At 38.3% G+C, this 19,650-nt stretch overlaps 1 protein-coding gene across 1 annotated transcript in view; it reads left to right on the forward strand.

Moving 5' to 3' along the window:
• arhgef15a (Rho guanine nucleotide exchange factor (GEF) 15) overlaps window positions 1-19,650 on the forward strand; it is a 23,122-nt gene continuing 3,472 nt past the window's right edge. The window contains exons 1-13 of the mRNA XM_052119343.1: window positions 1-634; window positions 5,163-5,885; window positions 8,533-8,587; window positions 8,911-8,975; window positions 10,387-10,625; window positions 11,217-11,377; window positions 13,150-13,302; window positions 13,992-14,121; window positions 14,236-14,310; window positions 15,575-15,667; window positions 16,367-16,521; window positions 17,032-17,196; window positions 17,715-17,794. Coding sequence (XP_051975303.1) covers window positions 226-634; window positions 5,163-5,885; window positions 8,533-8,587; window positions 8,911-8,975; window positions 10,387-10,625; window positions 11,217-11,377; window positions 13,150-13,302; window positions 13,992-14,121; window positions 14,236-14,310; window positions 15,575-15,667; window positions 16,367-16,521; window positions 17,032-17,196; window positions 17,715-17,794 — 2,503 coding nt within the window. The 5' untranslated portion in view covers window positions 1-225. The remainder of the gene's footprint in view (window positions 635-5,162; window positions 5,886-8,532; window positions 8,588-8,910; window positions 8,976-10,386; window positions 10,626-11,216; window positions 11,378-13,149; window positions 13,303-13,991; window positions 14,122-14,235; window positions 14,311-15,574; window positions 15,668-16,366; window positions 16,522-17,031; window positions 17,197-17,714; window positions 17,795-19,650) is intronic.

Consider the following 19,650-nt stretch of genomic DNA (forward strand, 5'->3'; position numbering starts at 1 on the left):
CTCACAAGTTAGGATAACAATCAAGCCAGTGGAGGTAAAGGATTTATTGACATATTGTGTATATGTCTTCAACCTGAACATAGAATATAACATAATTGTTCATGATGATGGAGAACTCACTTGTGAAAAGCTACTTTTGTTAAAATACCTGTTGCGTTTGGCGGTTTGATATCAGTTTGTCAGGTTGTCTCTGGATTTTAATGCGTGGATGTTGCTCATTTGGACATGAAAATTATTTCAGAGCATCAAATGATGGATAAATCAATAAGAATCCATAATACATCCAACGGGAAGCCGACCATTCCAAAGAAACCTGAACTCCCACCAAAACCAATTCTCAATGCTTTACTCCAGCCAAGCCCCATTGGTTCCACTGGAAGAGTGGGCACTCCAGAGCCAAGGACGGGCAAGCAAATGGCAGTAAACAGCAACAGAAAGGGAGGACACTCTAATGGTTTGAGCCAAGATGGAAGGTCTTTGGTGGGTAAAGCAAGATTTAAATGCACAACCATCATAGAAGACCAATTACAGGATATACCTTCATTCTCAACAGTAAGAGAAAGTAATGAAAAAGAGATTACGAAGGAAAATAATCACCAGCTGGCAATTGACCATGTGGACATGGGTCGATCAGGTAGTGATTTTCTTTTTGTTTCAGACCAGTTTACTACAATGTACTTTGCAAATGTCTAAAAATATGAAATCATGCTTAGCGCAGTGGTTCTCAACTGGTGGGTCGCAACCTGAAAAATGGGTTGCAGGTCTGTTCTGACATAGTCGTGGACAGCAGGAAAAAAAATATTTTAAATGCATGTAATAAAATGCAATTAACAATATTACTGTGTTTTGATAAAATTGTAACCTTTTGAAAGGACAAAATGATTAAAAAACAACTATTGTAATTTAAATCATAAATTTCAATGTTTTATTTTAAGTATAGGCATGTTGATATATTGCGTCAATTAGTGTGAAAAAATATATAAAATTATTATTAAAAAATATATAATTCACAATTATTTATGCCCCTACCCATATGTAAATTCCATAATAGAAAATGTTCCTACCATCGAAGCAATTCAAGCTTGAAGTACCACCTTAATGTTTATGTGAATCTATGGCATTAGAGGGCAGTCAGCCCAACTTCAACTGAACAGACAACACACCTCATCAAACCATTAGAGATGAGCCATTCTTAGGCTCATAGACTGCTGGACTGAGCACAATAGAATGCACGGATCACATAGTTCAGTGTTTCAAACTATGGCTGCATCCGAAAACAAGAAAATGCTGCCTTCGGAGGCTGTATACAGAGACAGGATGACATTAAGGTACTTTTCAAACTGTTCGGAGACCAGTTTCTTTAAAAGATTAAGCAGCAAGTCAGCTGCCTATGTTTTTAGATGCAGCTTATTTTAAAAGTGCACTCAGTCGTTATTTGAAGTGTGTCGAAGTATGGCTTACACTAACACCTGGTCATGTGATCCTATCATGGCAGCCCCCATGATGTGCTCCTGCTCCATGTAAAATAAAAGAGCTTTTATAAGGTTTCTGATATGACTCTTCATCTCACATGAGTGGTCATTATTTTATACATATGTTTCAAAGTTACTGTTCATTATTTTTGAAGTAAAACTATTAAAATGAGGGGGAAAAATACTGAGTGCACCTTTAAACTGTAACGTTAGTGTTGGTAAGTACTTTCAATCTTTTAATTATAATTGTTGGACTAGAACGTTCACTGGAATGGAAACAAATGCTAGAGTAAACTATTAAGTGTAACACTTCTTAAACACAAAGTAGCACTTCATTAACTCAAAGGAACACTTCAAGGACTGACAAAGGAGTGGGTAAAACTAGAGGATATTTATACAAATGGAAATAATGTTGGAATGGAAAACAGGTGATAATAAGAAACAGATGGAAGTGATGAGGGCAGTGCACTATGGGAAAAACTCTGTCTGGGGGAAAACTTCAAAATAAAAGACCCCTGAAGAAGACATGAGGGAGACAGACTGTGACATAAACTTCACACGGCATCCTAAAAACACAGCGCTTATGACTAGATATGTTGACAAAACTAGTGAGAAGGGACACAACCAAAGTGAGACCCTCCAAAAGCATCCTTGTTAACAATTAAAAATACTGCAGATGGAAGTAGGCCACTAATAGGGTTATGTTCAATGATATGAAAATATAACAAAGAATAGTTTGAATTTTAAAGCCTTTTTTATATTGTTTAACTGCTTTAGGTGCCTGTAGCAATATATAGGTTATTATGTTATGTATTTGAATTATCTGAATTAGAATATTTCTTATGTTTTATATTTGTCCAAAAATAAAAAAAATTGCTATCCGCACACTGAATAATACGGTGGCCCAGAGGTGCACAACACAACTCAATTTACAAAGCAGACAAAAGTTCACATCACAAATAATTTAAGCCACAACAAAAATAAATCAATCCAAAACACAAAGAAATGAAGCCACAACACAAAGAAATTAATCCACAACAAAAATTCAGAACAAATTCAGAACACCAAATTCTAAATTCTAAAATTCAGCTCTACAGAAAGTGGGTCAGAGATCAAGCTTCCGTTGTCCACAGGGAAGAATATGGAATTTGGTGTTCTGAATTTGTTCTTCATCTTGAAAACTTGAAGCTGTATTTTTTTAAAACGGAATATTTACAGTGTAATAATTCAGAACCAAATATGTGCTGTTTGAAAATACATATTTATAAAATTGTGCCATAAAAAAAACAATTCATTTTGGTTAAATATGAAATGTCCAGGATTGGAGTTTAAAAAATTAAAATTAAAATCTTCAAACAATTAAAAAACAAAAAAACAAATCACACTTATAATTCAAATTCAAAAGTCTACAATTCAAATTTACACAATTCAAATTCAAATTGTTTTGGCATATTTCTGGCTCCATACTATCAAAAATACCCTATTTATTAAGTTTAAGTTTATTAAGTTTATTAAGAAACTGAAGTTAGTGGAAAAAGTGCAAAGTGCAAGTGAATTAAAAGACAGACCAACAGGAGTACTCCTTTTAATTAACTTGCACTTTGCACTTTTGCAACATGCACATTTAAAATGTAATAAATAATGTATTTTTGCTAGACCTTTTTTCTTGAATTTATCTTAATTCACTGTGCACACAAATTTTTTTAGATATATTGACAAGTTCTTTTCTTCCAAGATTTTTGAAAGGGTGGTTGGGGGTTCTGTGAGTGGGTGGCACATGGGGGGGCCAGGCTTCTGTCAGGCTTCTTCCCCAGGACCCCCCTCTAGCCCTCTAGGCAGTTGAGGCTCTGGGTAACTGACTAGAAGGTTGAGGGTTCATGCCCCAGGATTGCCAAGATGCCACTGTTGGGCCCTTGAGCAAGGCCCTTGACCCTATCTTTTCCAGGGGCACCGTATCATGGCTGACCCTGCACTCTGACAACTAGGGCTGGGCGATAAAACGATATCGATATATATCACGATAAAGAAAATCCACAATAAGCTTGAGGAATTTTCGATATCTAGTGTCGCTAAAACACAAGCACTTCGGCTTTCTCAGGCTGCGTTTCCACTGGGGCGGACGAAATCCGCTCAAAGGTGCTCACAGCGCTAGGAGAGAGCTTGCTCCGCACCACTGCCAATCCTACGATCCACCTTGCGAGCATGACACTCGGCTTTCATAAGAATGAATTGAAAATGGTCTCAGGTTCGCTCACAACGCGCCAGTGGTAATGTAAAGTCAGACTGGATGAACTTGCTAATGCTAGCTGCCTTGCTAACAATTAGGTTACGTCGGACACCGGATTGATTCCATCCGCACCGCAAGACTTCATGACAACGGTTGCGCCCCCTCATCGTCTCTAGTGAAGAGCGTGACAAAACAACAGTGATGTGGACAACAGCTCTGTTCTTTCTGCGCTGTAATCTTGAATACTGTTCTCAAGCACCAAATATGCATCATTTCTGCCCTGTCCTGCTCCGCACGCGTTGCCTCTTTTCCTTGCATGTGTGTAGACATGAAGCGCCGCATGAGTTAACAAAGCACCTTTTCAAAGCACCTTTTAGGCCATAACGTTTTTCCCGTCTAAATGTATCTTTATTAATCAGCATGTAATGAGCCTTTAATAATAAACAAATCGCTTTCTGTTCTAATTTTGTGAAAATGTATTTGATGTCTGGAATGGATAAGGAAAGACTAAAATTACTAGTTGGTAGAAAAGTCTCTCATTTTAATGAAAATATACAAATGTTTTCTAAATTTTCTCTCGGGACACCCCTGAACCCACATTCAGCATCATTCCACAGTCACACTCACAAGGGCTTCTATGCCCCATACTTGGGTATCTGAATCTAAAGAAATATAAAAAATATTTCATTTTAATGTAAAAATATTCCAACAAATACTGGACTGATGTCACAATGCATCAGAACAAACAGATGATCTTTTTACATTCATTTTCATTTGATAAATGGTAAAAGACCATTTTCATTTGATAAAGATCCCGCAGACCCCACTGCTTTGGCCGTCTCTGGACCCCCTGTGCAGTTTTGTAGAGACTATTTTGACTGTTTAGAATTTATTTTTTCTTCTTTTCTTCTGTCAACTTTGAAATAAAGAGAGAGAGTGCAATGTGTAAATGTATATCGTGATAAATATCAATATCGAATAATATGAAAAAGATTATCGTGTTAACAATTTTGGCCATATCGCCCAGCCCTACTGACAACAAATACATTTCACTGTATATATGTAAAAATTTATGTATAATGTGTAACCCAATTTCTTTTAAATAAATAAAATCAAATAAAGGCTTCTATTCTAGAACTGCCACCGCACTACTGTATTTGGGGGTCTATGTGATTCATTGTAATTAATTATGTTAATTAATCGGCTCATCACATACATTATTTGATTAAAAAATATATATATCAATTGAAAGCCCTAATTTTAAAGGCATTTTGTTTACTTTTTTGCAATAAACAATTTTGGTACCGTGATGGTTCGAGACTTGATGTCTAATATAAAACCAGTTCAGAACCACTTTAGAGTACTGTAGAAAGTAACTGACATGCGACTGAGGAAAACTTCTATGCAGATTCTGTGTGGGCCTGCTGATAAACTTAATAAAGCACATACCTTCTTTTTCTCAGCTCCTGACGGTAGTGAAGTGAATATCTCAGTGACTATGGAAAATCATCAGGGCTCAACAGCGCCATCAATCCCTTCAGAGGAGAAACACTGTCACTGCATCTGCCACCTACACAGACCTGGCATGAAACTGGTCTGGGTGCCTCTACAGGTGGATGAAAAAAACAGCATGGATACTGTGAGCAAAAAGACAAATAATGAATTTCGAAACAGGGGAAGTCAAAGAAATGAGTTTCCAAGAAAGAATGATATTTTAAACCAAACCAGCAATGAAGAAAGTAGGACACATAGAAATCCATCTCAGCACCTCAAAGCACAAACATTACCTCCTTGTTTAAATTGCCAAAGCTTTTTACTTCACCACAGCCCTCATAAATTAGCTTACAATGGGTTAGTGTTTGATGATGAGTCATTTCAAAAAACCTCAACCCCCCCTGTACCAGAAAAGACATATCACTCATCTCAAAATAACAAGCATTACGCACAGATTGAACAAACCGATGATCATATATACTTGGATCTTCTGCCATCGATTGAGAATGCTCCCGCTGTGCCCCCTCGACCTCCACCACGGCCAGTGCTCAAGCCGAAGAGAGAGCGACGGTCTACTCAGGCAGCACTGGCTTATGTTGTTTCTCCTAAAGGAGGATATCGGCCAATCAGAAACAGCATCAACTGTGAGGCTAAAAGATTTTCTGGCCCCATATCTAAGCCAAACCTATCAGGTGAGGAGAGAGGAATTCAATGCAACTCAGAATAAGTGCTTCACTCAAGCACAACACATACACATATTTCAGAGCTAAAAAGTATTTATGTATAGGCTACTCTCTCTCTCTCTCTCTCTCTCTATATATATATATGGATAATTTGGACCAGACAGTAAGGAAAAGCATCCAACAAGTGTCCGGCAAACATGGGAACTCCTTCAATATGTAACTGTAATCTAGGCAAAGGGTGGCTACTTTGAAGAAGCTAAAATATAAGATATAAGTTTTAATTTTTTTTTTAAAAATCACTATGTAATACCCATACTTTAAGTTTAGTTTTGTTTAGTTTTGGTAACTTTACTATTATTATAAAACATGGAAAACAGTAACAAAAAGAATAAGTTGGTGTGCCCATTAAAAAAAATCAATGAAAATTATAGGTTGATAAGAGGGTTGTTTAAGCCTTAAACCCCGGCACTAAGCCTAACCCTTAACCTGATGTTGATCCAATAACATATCCTACTTGTCACAATCATGGTAAGCCTCAAGGTAGTAAGAATTTTCATTCACTTTTAAAAAGCTTGTTTAAAGGGGTCATGACATGAGGAATCAAAATTTCCTAAATTTTTTTTGGTCATCCATCCATCCACCCATCTTCAACCACTTATCCAAAGTCAGGTTGCAGGGGCAGCGGCTCCAGCAGGGGGTCCCAAGCTTCCCTATCCCGACCCACACTAACAAGCTCTGACTAGGGGACCCCGAGGCGTTCCCAAGCCAGTGTGGAGAAGTAATCTCTCCACCTGGTCCTGGGTCTTCCCAGAGGCCTCCTCCCAGCTGGACGTGCCTGAAACACCTCCCAGGGGGTATCCTTAGCAGATGCCCAAACCACCTCAACCGGATCTTTTCGATGCAAAGGAGCAGTGGCTCTACTCCGAGCTCCTCATGGATGACTGAGCTCCTCACCCTATCTCTAAGGGAGAAGCCCACCACCCTTCTGAGGAAACCCATTTCGGCCACTTATCCTCGCAATCTAGTTCTTTCGGTCATGACCCAGCCTTCATGAACATAGGTCCCCTTCCCCACCCCAACTATGCCTCGATATCCTGTTCATGAATAATCACAAACAGGTTTGGTGACAAAGCACAGCCCTGGCGGAGACCAACCCCCAAATGAAATGAACTCGACCTTGTGCCGAGGACACGGACATAGCTCTCGCTTTGGACGTACAGGGATTGGATCTCCCTTTTTGAAGAGGGGGAACCACCACCCCGTTCTGCCACTGCTTGGGCACTGTCCCAGACTTCCACGCAATGTTGTAGAGGCGTGTCATCCATGACACCCCCTCCACATCCAAAGCTTTCAGCATTTCTGGTTGGATCTCATCAATCCCTGGGGCTTTGCCACTGCATAGTTGTTTGACTACCTCAGTGACCTCCCCCAGGGAAATTGAATCTGATCCCCCATCATCCTCCGGCTCTACCTCTAGCATAGAGGGCATGTTTGGATTTAGGAGTTCTTCAAAGTGTTCCTTCCACCACCCAATAACCTCTTCAGTTGAGGTCAATAGGGTCCCATCTTTGCTGTATACAGCTTGGATGGCTCCCCGTTTCCCCCTCCCAAGGTGGCGGATGGTTTTCAAGAAGCATTTTGACCTTGAGGCTGCAGCTCTCCACCGCAGCTTCAGCAATGGAAGCTTTGAACATTGCCCACTCCGGTTCAATGTCCCCAACCTTTGCAGGGATGCCTGAAAACTCTGCCTGAGGTGTGAGTTGAAGATCTCGTGGAGGGCCTCCTCCAAACGTTCCCAGTTCACCCGCAATACTCGCTTGGGCTTCCCAGGTCTGTCTAGAGTCTTTCCCCACCCCCTAAATCAACTCACCACCAGATGGTGATCGGTTGACAGCTCTGCCCCTCTCTTCACCTGAGTGTCCAAAACATATGGCCTCAGATCTGACGACACGATTACAAACTCGATCATCGACCTTTGGCCTAGGGTGCTCTGGTACCACGTACACTTATGAGCATCCATATGTTCGAACATGGTGTTTGTTATAGATTATCCATGACTATCACAGCAGTTTAACAACAAACATCCACTCAGGTTCAGATTGAGGAGGCCGTTCCTCCCAATCACGCCTTTCCAGGTGTACCTGTCATTTCCCACATGCGCATTGAAGTCACCCAGCATCACTATGGAGTCCCTACAGCCCCAAGGGATGTAGAGGGGGTGTCATGTTGCTTCTTCGGGCTGTGCCCGGCCGTGGCAAACCCGGCCACCAGGTGCTCGCCGAAGAGCCCTCCATCTTGGCCTGGCTCCAGACAATGGCCCCGGGCTTCCTCCGGGCTTACCTAATCTGTAGCCCTGCTTAGTAGCGGTGAGCAGTGAGCTCATAACAGTGGGCGTTTACTGTCAAATCTTAAAGGAGAAGCAGCACCACAACAGTGTTTCTGACAGAGGGTCAAAATAATTATCATAATAAATGACTTTATAACTGCATGACATTAGTAAAAAAACTTTACTAATATTATAAGTGAACCACAAGGAACATATTAAAATGATAAAAAAAAAAAGGCATTTCATGACCCCTTTAAGATGCTTCATTTTACACTTTCATTAAAATGAAATCCAAATCCAAATTTCTAGAAAAATGTCTTTGTTTCCTAGATGCAAGCAATAAGAATGGTGATTCCGAAGACTGGGAGGCTATTGACAAGAAAGAGTAAGATTACAATAAATATCGATTAGTATTGTTTAACACCATTCTTAGAATATGCATTACCCTTATTAAATGAAGGGACTTTTGCTATGTCCAATTTTTAAGGATTTTAAAAAAGAGACTAGTTCAATTTTTGAACTTATTGCTTGCTTGAAAAGCTGGCCAAAACGAAACTACAAGGTCAGAATTACTGTTTGGTCTCACTTGTTAACACAGACTTAAAAATTGAGCATGGACATTTTTAAAAATGAATAATGAAGAATTTGTGGATGCTAGTATTGATCAGTAGTGTGTGGCCAGGTAAAGTAGTTGTTGGATTCTTACAGGCTGTGTAACAATACAGAAAGCCCACGGAGGATTTCTAGTGACTGGGAACCAAACAATGACTATGGTAAGATAAATAAATAAATAAACGCATACATCACACTCACACACTCTCTCACACTCTCTCACACACTCACTCACTCACTCACTCACTCACTCACACACACTCACTCACACTCACACTCACACACTCACACTCACACTCACACTCACACTCACACACACACACACACACACAGTGTTGGGTAAGTTACTCTAAAAAGTAATTAATTACTAACTACAAATTACACCTTCTACAGTGTAATTAGATTACTGTACAAATTACTCTGTCTGAAAAGTGATTGCATTATTTATTACTAATTACTTTCTAAAACCCTGATCAACCTCGACCAGATGAAAAATATAAGGATAGACATGAAACTGTTCTTTCAATTCTTTCAAATAAATCATATAAAATCAAATAAATTATTCATGCACTGGCCAAAGAATTTAAGGGGGCAGCGTTAGAAAACATTTTAAGTTATACATTTTAACATTAGATGTTACATTTTGATTTTAAATTCACTATTGTTTTATATAGAATTGTTCTATAGTCTATACAGTATGTAACACAATTTCATCAGAAGTAACGGTAATTAAATTACTTAAAAATTAAGAGTAATCCCTTACTTTACTTTTTCAATTAAAAAGTAATTTAATTACAGTAATTAATTACTTATTAATGTATTACACCCAACACAGCACACACACCCACACACACACATATACACACCCTAATATTATATAACATTTCAAAGCAATTGGCTTTTACTTACAAAAAGTAGATAGCACAAAAATACTTTTCAAGCGAATCATTTCATAAAAATATGTTTCTTAGGTTTTAAATGATAAATCAATAGAAATACAGTTCAAAATGAAGACGAAAAATATATTGACACTTTCTGGTTGGCAAATGTTAGTGGAACATGTCCATTGTTGTGATGAACTACACCTGTGGCTTCTCTGCAAGGACATCTGTGTGAACTTGAGAGAACTGACTTCACACATGAACTAAAAATCTTTTTACCAGTTGGTAATATGTAATTGAAAAAGTGGTTTGGAAAGTGAAATTAGTTCTGAGAAAAGGTCTAAATTTTGTTATCCAATGCAATGACATTCACATATTTAGAAGTGTGATTTAAGAGTTTAAATACTATTCAGGGACACTGTACATGGGAAAAATATTAATTTGTTTCAGATGTCTAAAAATAAAAATCTTCTCTTAAAGAAGTGATTTCAATTTCTAACCAAAGTATTGTAATGGTTGATATTAGATAACTATGCACTACATCTAAATATATCAGGTTGTAACTTGATATACATTAAGCCAAAGCTCATTTTCTGGTGTAATTAACCGTTAGTTAAAGGTTTAGGCATAGTTCAAGGTTGAAAGGACATAAAGTGAAATGAATGCTATATTATCACTCTATTATCCTCAGAACCTCTATATCAGATCTACCAGGCGAAGGTCTTTGAAGAAGCAAGTCAGATGCAGACTGAAAGTCCTGATTGTAACAGGAGGAGTGTTAGTGAAACTCTGGGTCTTGAAGGGCATGGAGGACTGGGCACCCGATCCAAAAGAGGCCCTGAAGAGAGTACACTATGGCAGGACTTACCGGTGGTGAAGGAAAGCGGAATGTTGCAGAAACTCTCTCGCACTGAAAGACATAGACAGGAGGTGAGAACAGGAGAATTATAGATGGGAAATGTACAAATATATGCAATATCCCTATTTATATACATTTTAGTAGCCTATATAGTGTAGTGTATAATATAGGCTATGCTTTATAGATAAACAGTGAACCCAATCCATATTTGAACACAAAACAAAACATTTCACAAGAAAATACGTTTGTTAGGTTTTAATTGATACAATAATAGATATACTGTTCACGCTTGACACTTTCTAGTTGTCAGTTGAACATGTCTGTAGTTAATGTAATGAACTACACCTGTGGTTACTCTGATAAGACACCTATATGAATTTGACTTCATATGACCACTAAAAATCACCTTGGCACCAGTTGGTTAAAAGTCATTGCAAAAATGGTTAGTTCAAAGAAAAGGTCTTGTATCGGTTGTTTCCAGATACCTCTTGGTTTATTTTGTTATCTAATGTAATAAAATGTCATCCATATTAAATAAAAATCATGCTTTTAAGTGTGTGACCTAAAGTGTCAATTAAAATTTACCTTGCAACTCTTTCCCCCTTTGGGCATATTTGTACAAAGTTCAGCTTGTAATTTTTCTTACATCGTCTTGTTTTTAGAGCATGTTTGAGGTGCTGACCTCAGAGGCCTCCTATCTGCGCTCCCTGCGAGTTCTAAAGGATCACTTCCTGGGTTCACGGGAACTCAACGATACTCTGGTCATCCACGATAAGAAGGCCCTCTTCTCCAACATCCTGCAGGTTTATGAGGTCAGCGAGAGGTGAGAGTGATAGAAAAGAGACAAAAGGGAAGAAGGGGATAGACGAAGAGTGGGATAGTTCGAACAAAAATAAAAGTCCAGTCATCTACTCACGCTCAAAACTTTTTTTTTTAGCTAAATGTCCAAGCTACTCTTTTCCATACAAAGAAAACTGATTTGACCATTGGCTGTCAAACTTCAAAAAGAACAATAATGTACCATACAAGTAGTCACTAGAGTCTTAAGTAGTCAATAAGGTCTTAGAAAAGCCAAATGATGCAGTAGCTTTGTGTAAGGACCTGTCTTTATTCATCAAAAGACTTGCCACTTACCAGCAAGAACAAGGTTTTCTTTTGCATGCATGCATGCAGCTGGATGGACAGCACACTCAATGCCATAGAAGAAGAACAAGGACGAGAAGAAACTGTGTTTGAACTTCAGTGGTTCTTCTGTGTAATGTGAACTCATCAGGTTTGAATGTGAAGAAGCATTGAAAGATTTGAAAACAAGATTTTCAAATAATATATGGAATATAGCACACAAGTAGTATGGACTATTTTTAATGGTGCTTTTTTTTTTGTCCTTTTTGAAGCTTGACAGCCTATGGTCACCATCTAATTTTGTTGTAAGAAAAGGGCAGCCTGGACATTTAGCTAAATTTATCTTTTGTGTTCTATTCAGCATTAGGTGAAGGGAGGGGGGTTGGTGAACTGTGCCTTTAAGGATAGGAATAGATCATCCAAAAATGAAAATCTCTCATCATTTACTCACCCTCATGTCATTCCAGTTGTGCATGACTTTCTTTCTTCTGCAGAACTCAAATGAGCCAAAAAGCACATAAATCCATATCTTCAGAAACAATATGATCAGTGTGGGTGAGAAACAGATCAATATTTAATTCCTTTTTTATTATAAATCTCCACTTTCACTTTCTTCTTCTTTTGTTTTTTGCAATTCATATTCTTTGTGCATATCACCACCTACTGGGCAGGGAGGAGAATTCATAGTAAAAAATATTAAATTATATTAAATATTGTATCAGTTTCTCACCCACACCTATCATATCTCTTCTGAAGACACGAATTAAACCACTGGAGTCTTATGGATTACTTTTAAGATGCATTTATGTGCATTTTTAGCTTAAATTTGTTGGTACCCATTCACTTGCATTGTGTGGATCTACAGAGATTAAATATTCTTTTAAAAATCTTTGTTTGTGTTAATCAAGTCATACACATCTGAGATGATGGCATGAGGGTGAGTAAATGGTGAGAGAATTTTAATTTTTGGTGAACTATTCCTTTAAGAAAACAGGAGAAAAGAAGTAGCATGGAGATCCCAGTCATTGCCTCTTCTGAGGATTTGAAACAGAAAGACTTTAGATTACTAACCTAGATCTTTAACTACTACACTACCACTTCAAGAGTAGATATTAACAGGTTTCCAACCCTTCTTGACCAATTAAATTCCATGAAAATGTTATCTCTCATGTCATGACCCATTTAAAACTGATTTGCGAATGGTTTCATCTAATACGTTGAAAAGAACTGACTCACTATTCACTCACAAATAAGACATCGCTATGGCTTTCAAACTAGTTTTACAACATTCAAGAGCAATATCTAGGAGATAAAATATTTTAGAGCAAATAAAAACTAGAAAATGTAAATTCACTACAGAAATGTCCATGGCTTTCTACGCCTGGAAAGCACAACTGTAAAAATTCCCTGATATTTCCTCTTTTTCCATGACCGTGGGAACCCTGCATAAATCAACTTACTTGACGTTCTCAGGTTTATAGGTGATCTGCTGAAACGAGTGGACGAGAGTGTGGTGATATCTGACGTGTGTGACATCATTTATGAGCACTCAGAGAAGTATTTCCACATCTTCACTGACTATGTCCGAAATCAGCAGTACCAAGAGAAGACCTACAGCAGACTAATGTGAGTCACTTGCACTTCCTCTCACACCTATAGCACATGAGAGAACCTATACCACACAAGACTCATTTCCTGGTAACACTTTCAACATGAAAGCCACAAACACGCATTCCCTTCTCAGCACACTTAGTGACAGTTTAGAAGGTTTATATTGGCTTCTTCTAGGGGAAACCATCCTTCCCATAAAGCAATCGCCACTGGTTACATTTTACCAGCCCACAATTACTGGTAAATGGGAAACATGCAATAAATAGCATTTGCAAACAAGTATCACTATCGTTCTTGCTCATACTTAGGGTTTGGGATTTGAACAAACCGTTAACCCTAAGCATTAAAGATCAGCGTGCACCTTTGGGCTGCAGACAGAAGTATTACCTCACATTTATGTTTGTGCTGTTCCTTTACTTAGTGATCAGGCTTAGAATTGTTGCCTGGCAAACAACAGAATGGTCAAAAAAAATTCTAGACTAACACTGAAGGAGGGACACAATCCATATTCAGGGACTAGAAAATCAAAGTGTGCTCTTTTGAATGGTCCAGTTAGCAAACACCTAGCTAGGTACTAAATGAGTATCATACTCTCAATGCAACACAGTGATAATACTAGTACGTGATACTGTTTTGTAAGTGATAAAAAGCAGTGTTATATGGCATATTGTTTATATGTATATGTGTATGTATGGTAATGGCAGGGAGAGTAACAGAGATTTTTTAGTTGTGATGAGGCGTCTGGAGTTGTCTACTCTCTGCAACCGGCTGCCCTTCACATCCTTCTTGCTTCTACCCTTCCAGCGAATCACACGCATTAAAATACTTTTACAGGTTAGACACACACAGATAATGTTATCCAAAGATATCAACTGCTGTAGTGTATCCCAGGAAATATGAAATGATGAAATACCAGTGCTTGGATTAATCCAACCTTGTTTTTTTTAGAATATTTTAAAGAGGACTGCGAAGGACACTAAAGAGGAACAAACTGCTTCCAGTGCCCTGGCTTCAGTGTCTGAGGTAAAATCAACATTGTAGGATGGAAAGTTCTGGTCCTGAAGGTTGACTGGTCAATACTGAATTACAGCCGTGCTAAAATAAACAATACTGTATTGTAACAGCTATGACTATTCAGCACCCATAAAATAGCAATCTTAGTTAACATGTCAGAGACTATATCTTCTGGAAGAAGGATGACATTTAAAGGAATGTTTCACCCCAAAATGAAAATTCTCTCATCATTTACTCACCCTCATACCATTCCAGATGTGTGTGACTTTCAGGAAGATAAAGGAACAAACACAAAGAAAACTATTTTTAGAATAATATCTCAGTTCTCTTGGTTAATTCAATGCAAGTGAATGGACCTGAACTTTGAAGCTCCAAAAAGCACATCAAGGCAGCATAAAAGTAATCATACTACTCCAGTGGTTTAATCAATGTCTTCTGGAGTGAGGAGAGGGAGAGAGTGATGCATGCAACCGTCTTTGTGTGTTATGCTGAAAAGCACATTTTGACTTAAACTGAAGAGTGTAAAAATAAAAAGCTTTACGTTGGATTGATTGCCCGGCTCCTGCTTTCTCCTTGGTAGAGAGTTATGAACTTAAAGTCTTGTCACAATGTTTAAATTAAAACTAAACTGGCAACACCCTTTAACTGTGACTATGTTAACGACATAGAAAGACATTTTGAAGATTAATGCTTTATTAGAAATCAAATCAGACTTCGAAATCTGATTGAATAAGTCATATTCGAAGCCGATATACTCATACCTGCGACTGCACATTTATACATTAATACACCATGTTGATACATTTGGCAACGGTGTCTGAAATTAACTTTCTAAATCAAGGGGCAATTTTTGCCCCCTAGAATAGATTTTAGGGGCATTTTCTTTTAACCGTTATAAGGGCACATCTTTTCCAAATAAAAATAAAGCATGCTGTCCAAGTATATTTATATCAAAAGCTTCAAAGTCAAAGGCCAATTAAATGAGATCTCGGTCTATAATAGAATATATTTAAATATCTTAAATGTTGGATAATATATATATATATATTTAATTCACTTTGGGCATTTTTTACACCCATATTTTAAATAATTGTAGCATTTCTGCCCCGAGCCCTGGTTAAATTCTGTGTATATAGGTCAATTCATTTTATTACTTTTTGTTGTTGTTATTAATAAACTTTTATTTTTTCAAAATTGGTGTATTTTATTATAATGCCAGAACTGCTGGTTAACAATAGTTTTCCTTTCTCTTTCTCATCATTGTCATTTGTAGCTCATCAGACAGGCGAACACACAGGTGGGGCAGATAAAACAGATAGAGGAGCTGATAGACATCTCTAACATGCTGGAGTTTGATAAGCTCAAGGTCTGTAATTCCACCACTGCACAGACACAAATGGAATAGACTAAATATAGTAAGATACTGAACGCAGACCCGCAATCACTTTTAAAGGGATAGTTCATCCAAAAATTAAAATTCTCTCATCATTTACTCATCCCCCCATGACATCCCAGATGTGTAGGACTTTCTGTCTTCTGCAAAACACAAATGAAGATTTTTAGAAGAATATTTCAGCTCTGTAGGTTTATACAATGCAAGTGAATGGTGATCAGACCTTTGTAGCTCCATGAGGTTTAACCCATGTCTTCAGAAGTTATATGACTGGTGTGGGTGAGAAAGAGATCAATATTTTTTTTTACTATAAATCAACACTTTAACCAGCTCTATTGTGTTCTTCTTCTGTTTTTTTTTTTTTTTGCTGATTCAAATTCTTTGCGCTTGTCGCCACCTAATAGGCAGCAACGAGAAAGAAAAAGAAGGGCCCAGTAGGTGGCAATATGCACAAAGAAAGCAAATTGGTCAAAAAAGAGCCTCTAGTGAACGTGCATAGGAGGGCTGTGTAAAAGTAGACTATATTAAAAAAGGATTGAGGGGTTTCTCACCCACACTTATATCACTTCTGATGACATTGAAGCTCCAAAAAAAGCACATAAATGCAGCATAAAATCAAAGTATTGGTCACAATTCTACATTCACAATGTATATGTTCCTTGATATCCACAGGCCATTCCTATTGTCTCTAAAACACGCTGTCTAGAGAAACGGGGAGAACTACAAGAGCTGAGTAAAAGAGCGTCTCTTTTCAGCATCCGTAACAAATACACCCCTGTGTACATGTTCCTCTTCAATGATCTCCTCATAATCACCACTAAAAAGAGGTTAGAAGCAGCTGTTGTTGTTTTTTGTTTTATCTGCTCTGAAAGGTGGTGTCGTTTAAAAAAAAAAAAAAACTCTTATCACAGTTTAATGTACAGACAACTATATGCAAGCCATTTGTACACTAGGTTGATATCCCCCAAAAAGTATAAACACTGTGGCTCTCTGGTGCAATCAAAACATCACACTTTATACGTTTGAGCCTCAACCAATGGCAAGATCTTGGGGCAGGACTATTTGTTTGTGCAGACCAAAGGCACACAATGTGTGTTCGGGGAAACCTGTATGAAAATATATTTATTTTTCAATACCGTTTGGTGCCACTAGTGGCACAGAAATTACATACTTCTCCTTTAAGCAAATGACCGAATATCCTTGTGTGTAAACATATTAATACCAAATCTCCAGCATTTATCACTACCTCTACTACACATGTGAGATCATAACTAATATGGCGAGTGAATATCTGGCCTCAGGTCACCCCCTGTTCTCTCTCCCTCTCTTCTCATTAGCAATCCAGAACGGTTTGTGGTGATCGATCACGCCCATCGCTCTCTGGTCCAGGTGCAGGTGCCAGAGGCCGGGCCTGGGCCAAACCTGGATCACTCTTTCTGTCTGACACTCTTGGAAAACCATCGGGGTAACACCTGTGAACGGCTGCTCAAGGCCAACACAGAGTAAGCAGCATGTAGCTCAGCAATTTATCCATTACAGCCACTGACCATGTAAAGGCATCACGGTGAAATCGTTCAGATAGCCAATTTAACATTGATATAAATTGGAAATTGTGCCTACGGTGGGTAAGGGTCCACACATTGTTCTCATTTTAGCATATAAGGATATTAATAACGCATATGCTAAAACTGTGGAGGATGTGGTTAGGCGCCATGATAAGTGGCAACCCTACTTCTTGTATACTGCACATTTAGGAAAATGTTGTACTGTAGGTAATCCAGGCTGTCTATGCATAGACATTTTGCATACTGTGCACAATATACAGTATACTGCAAAAATTGTATGCCATTCTGAACATGGCTGCAATCTAACACTTTTGTTTTTGTCAGATAAACCCCTAATATCTAAATGATTTCCTTGAGATTTCATTTCTAACTGTTCTATCATAAACCTCTCATGAACAACAGTGATGTAATCAGGCCTCAACGCTAATACTCTCTTTGTAATACCCCTTCCACAGGTCAGATATGCATAGGTGGATAGCTGCATTCCCCTCCATCAATGAACCTCTTGGAGAGGAGAAAATTTATGAGGACTGGGGTGAGCTTGAATTTTATTGGTAGCTCCCATAGACCGGCAGAGATGTCTGCTGTAGAATTTTAAAAGGAATATTTTACCCTCCAAAAAATTTACATTGTCATTTACTTGCACTCTGCGGTTTTTCTTTCTCCATGTAACAAGAGTTATTTAGTAGAATGTCCGAGCTGCTGCTAAATATATCCTTCTGCCTTACAAAGGAAAATAACCATGGGTTTGAACGACATGAGTTAACTTCTGCAAACATTTTTGCATTCAAATTTCATAGAATTCCATCAAACTTTAATTTTGTTCAAAATTACTTAATGTATTAAGTTTAATTAATTTTTTCTAAATGGCAGTTCAATTTGATAGAATTCTATCAAATGAAAATGCCAAAATCTTAAAAATAGGCCAAACATTTTTTTGTTTAATGGTTGGTTTTAAAGTTAAAGCTGCACTACGGAACTTTGTGCTCTAGCAACATCGGTGGTTAAAACTTAAAATAGCAAAAAAGACGCTTTACGTGAATTGTGCTTCGGCACTGCTGTTCTGTGCAGATGATCTCATGGTTTGAACTTACCTGGATAGCGCCTGTGTAGAATCATGATTTGGAGACTTTCAGAGCCTTAATGTTGAAGTTGATATGTTATTTGAAATAAACAAATAAAATATACAGGTGAAACTCGAAAAATTAGAATATCGTGCAAAAGTTCATTAATTTCAGTAATTCAACTTAAAAGGTGAAACTAATATATTATATAGACTCATTACAAGCAAAGTAAGATATGTCAAGCCTTTATTTGATATAATTTTGATGATTATGGCTTACAGCTTATGAAAACCCCAAATTCAGAATCTCAGAAAATTAGAATATTGTGAAAAGGTTCAGTATTGTAGGCTCAAAGTGTCACACTCTAATCAGCTAAACACCTGCAAAGGGTTCCTGAGCCTTTAAATGGTCTCTCAGTCTGGTTCAGTTGAATTCACAATCATGGGGAAGACTGCTGACCTGACAGTTGTGCAGAAAACCATCATTGACACCCTCCACAAGGAGGGAAAGCCTCAAAAGGTAATTGCAAAAGAAGTTGGATGTTCTCAAAGTGCTGTATCAAAGCACATTAATAGAAAGTTAAGTGGAAGGGAAAAGTGTGGAAGAAAAAGGTGCACAAGCAGCAGGGATGACCGTAGCCTGGAGAGGAATGTCAGGAAAAGGCCATTCAAATGTGTGGTGGAGCTTCACAAGGAGTGAACTGAGGCTGGAGTTACTGCATCAAGAGCCACCACACACAGATGGGTCCTGGACATGGGCTTCAAATGTCAAACGTCTTACCTGGGCTAAAGAAAAAAAAGAACTGGTCTGTTGCTCAGTGGGCCAAAGTCCTCTTTTCTGATGAGAGCAAATTTTGCATCTCATTTGGAAACCAAGGTCCCAGAGTCTGGAGGAAGAATGGAGAGGCACACAATCCAAGATGCTTGAAGTCCAGTGTGAAGTTTCCACAGTCTGTGTTGGTTTGGGGAGCCATGTCATCGGCTGGTGTTGGTCCACTGTGCTTTACTAAGTCCAGAGTCAATGCAGCCGTCTACCGGGACATTTTAGAGCACTTCATGCTTCCTTCAGCAGACAAGCTTTATGGAGATGCTGACTTAATTTTCCAGCAGGACTTGGCACCTGCCCACACTGCCAAAAGTACCAAAACCTGGTTCAATGACCATGGTATTACTGTGCTTGATTGGCCAGCAAACTCGCTTGACCTGAACCCCATAGAGAATCTATGGGGCATTGCTAAGAGAAAGATGAGAGACATGAGACCAAACAATGCAGAAGAGCTGAAGGCTGCTATTGAAGCATCTTGGTCTTCCATAACACCTCAGCAGTG

Source organism: Xyrauchen texanus, chromosome 4 (assembly GCF_025860055.1).
Source record: "Xyrauchen texanus isolate HMW12.3.18 chromosome 4, RBS_HiC_50CHRs, whole genome shotgun sequence".
In the NCBI taxonomy this organism is placed as follows: Eukaryota; Metazoa; Chordata; class Actinopteri; order Cypriniformes; family Catostomidae; genus Xyrauchen; species Xyrauchen texanus.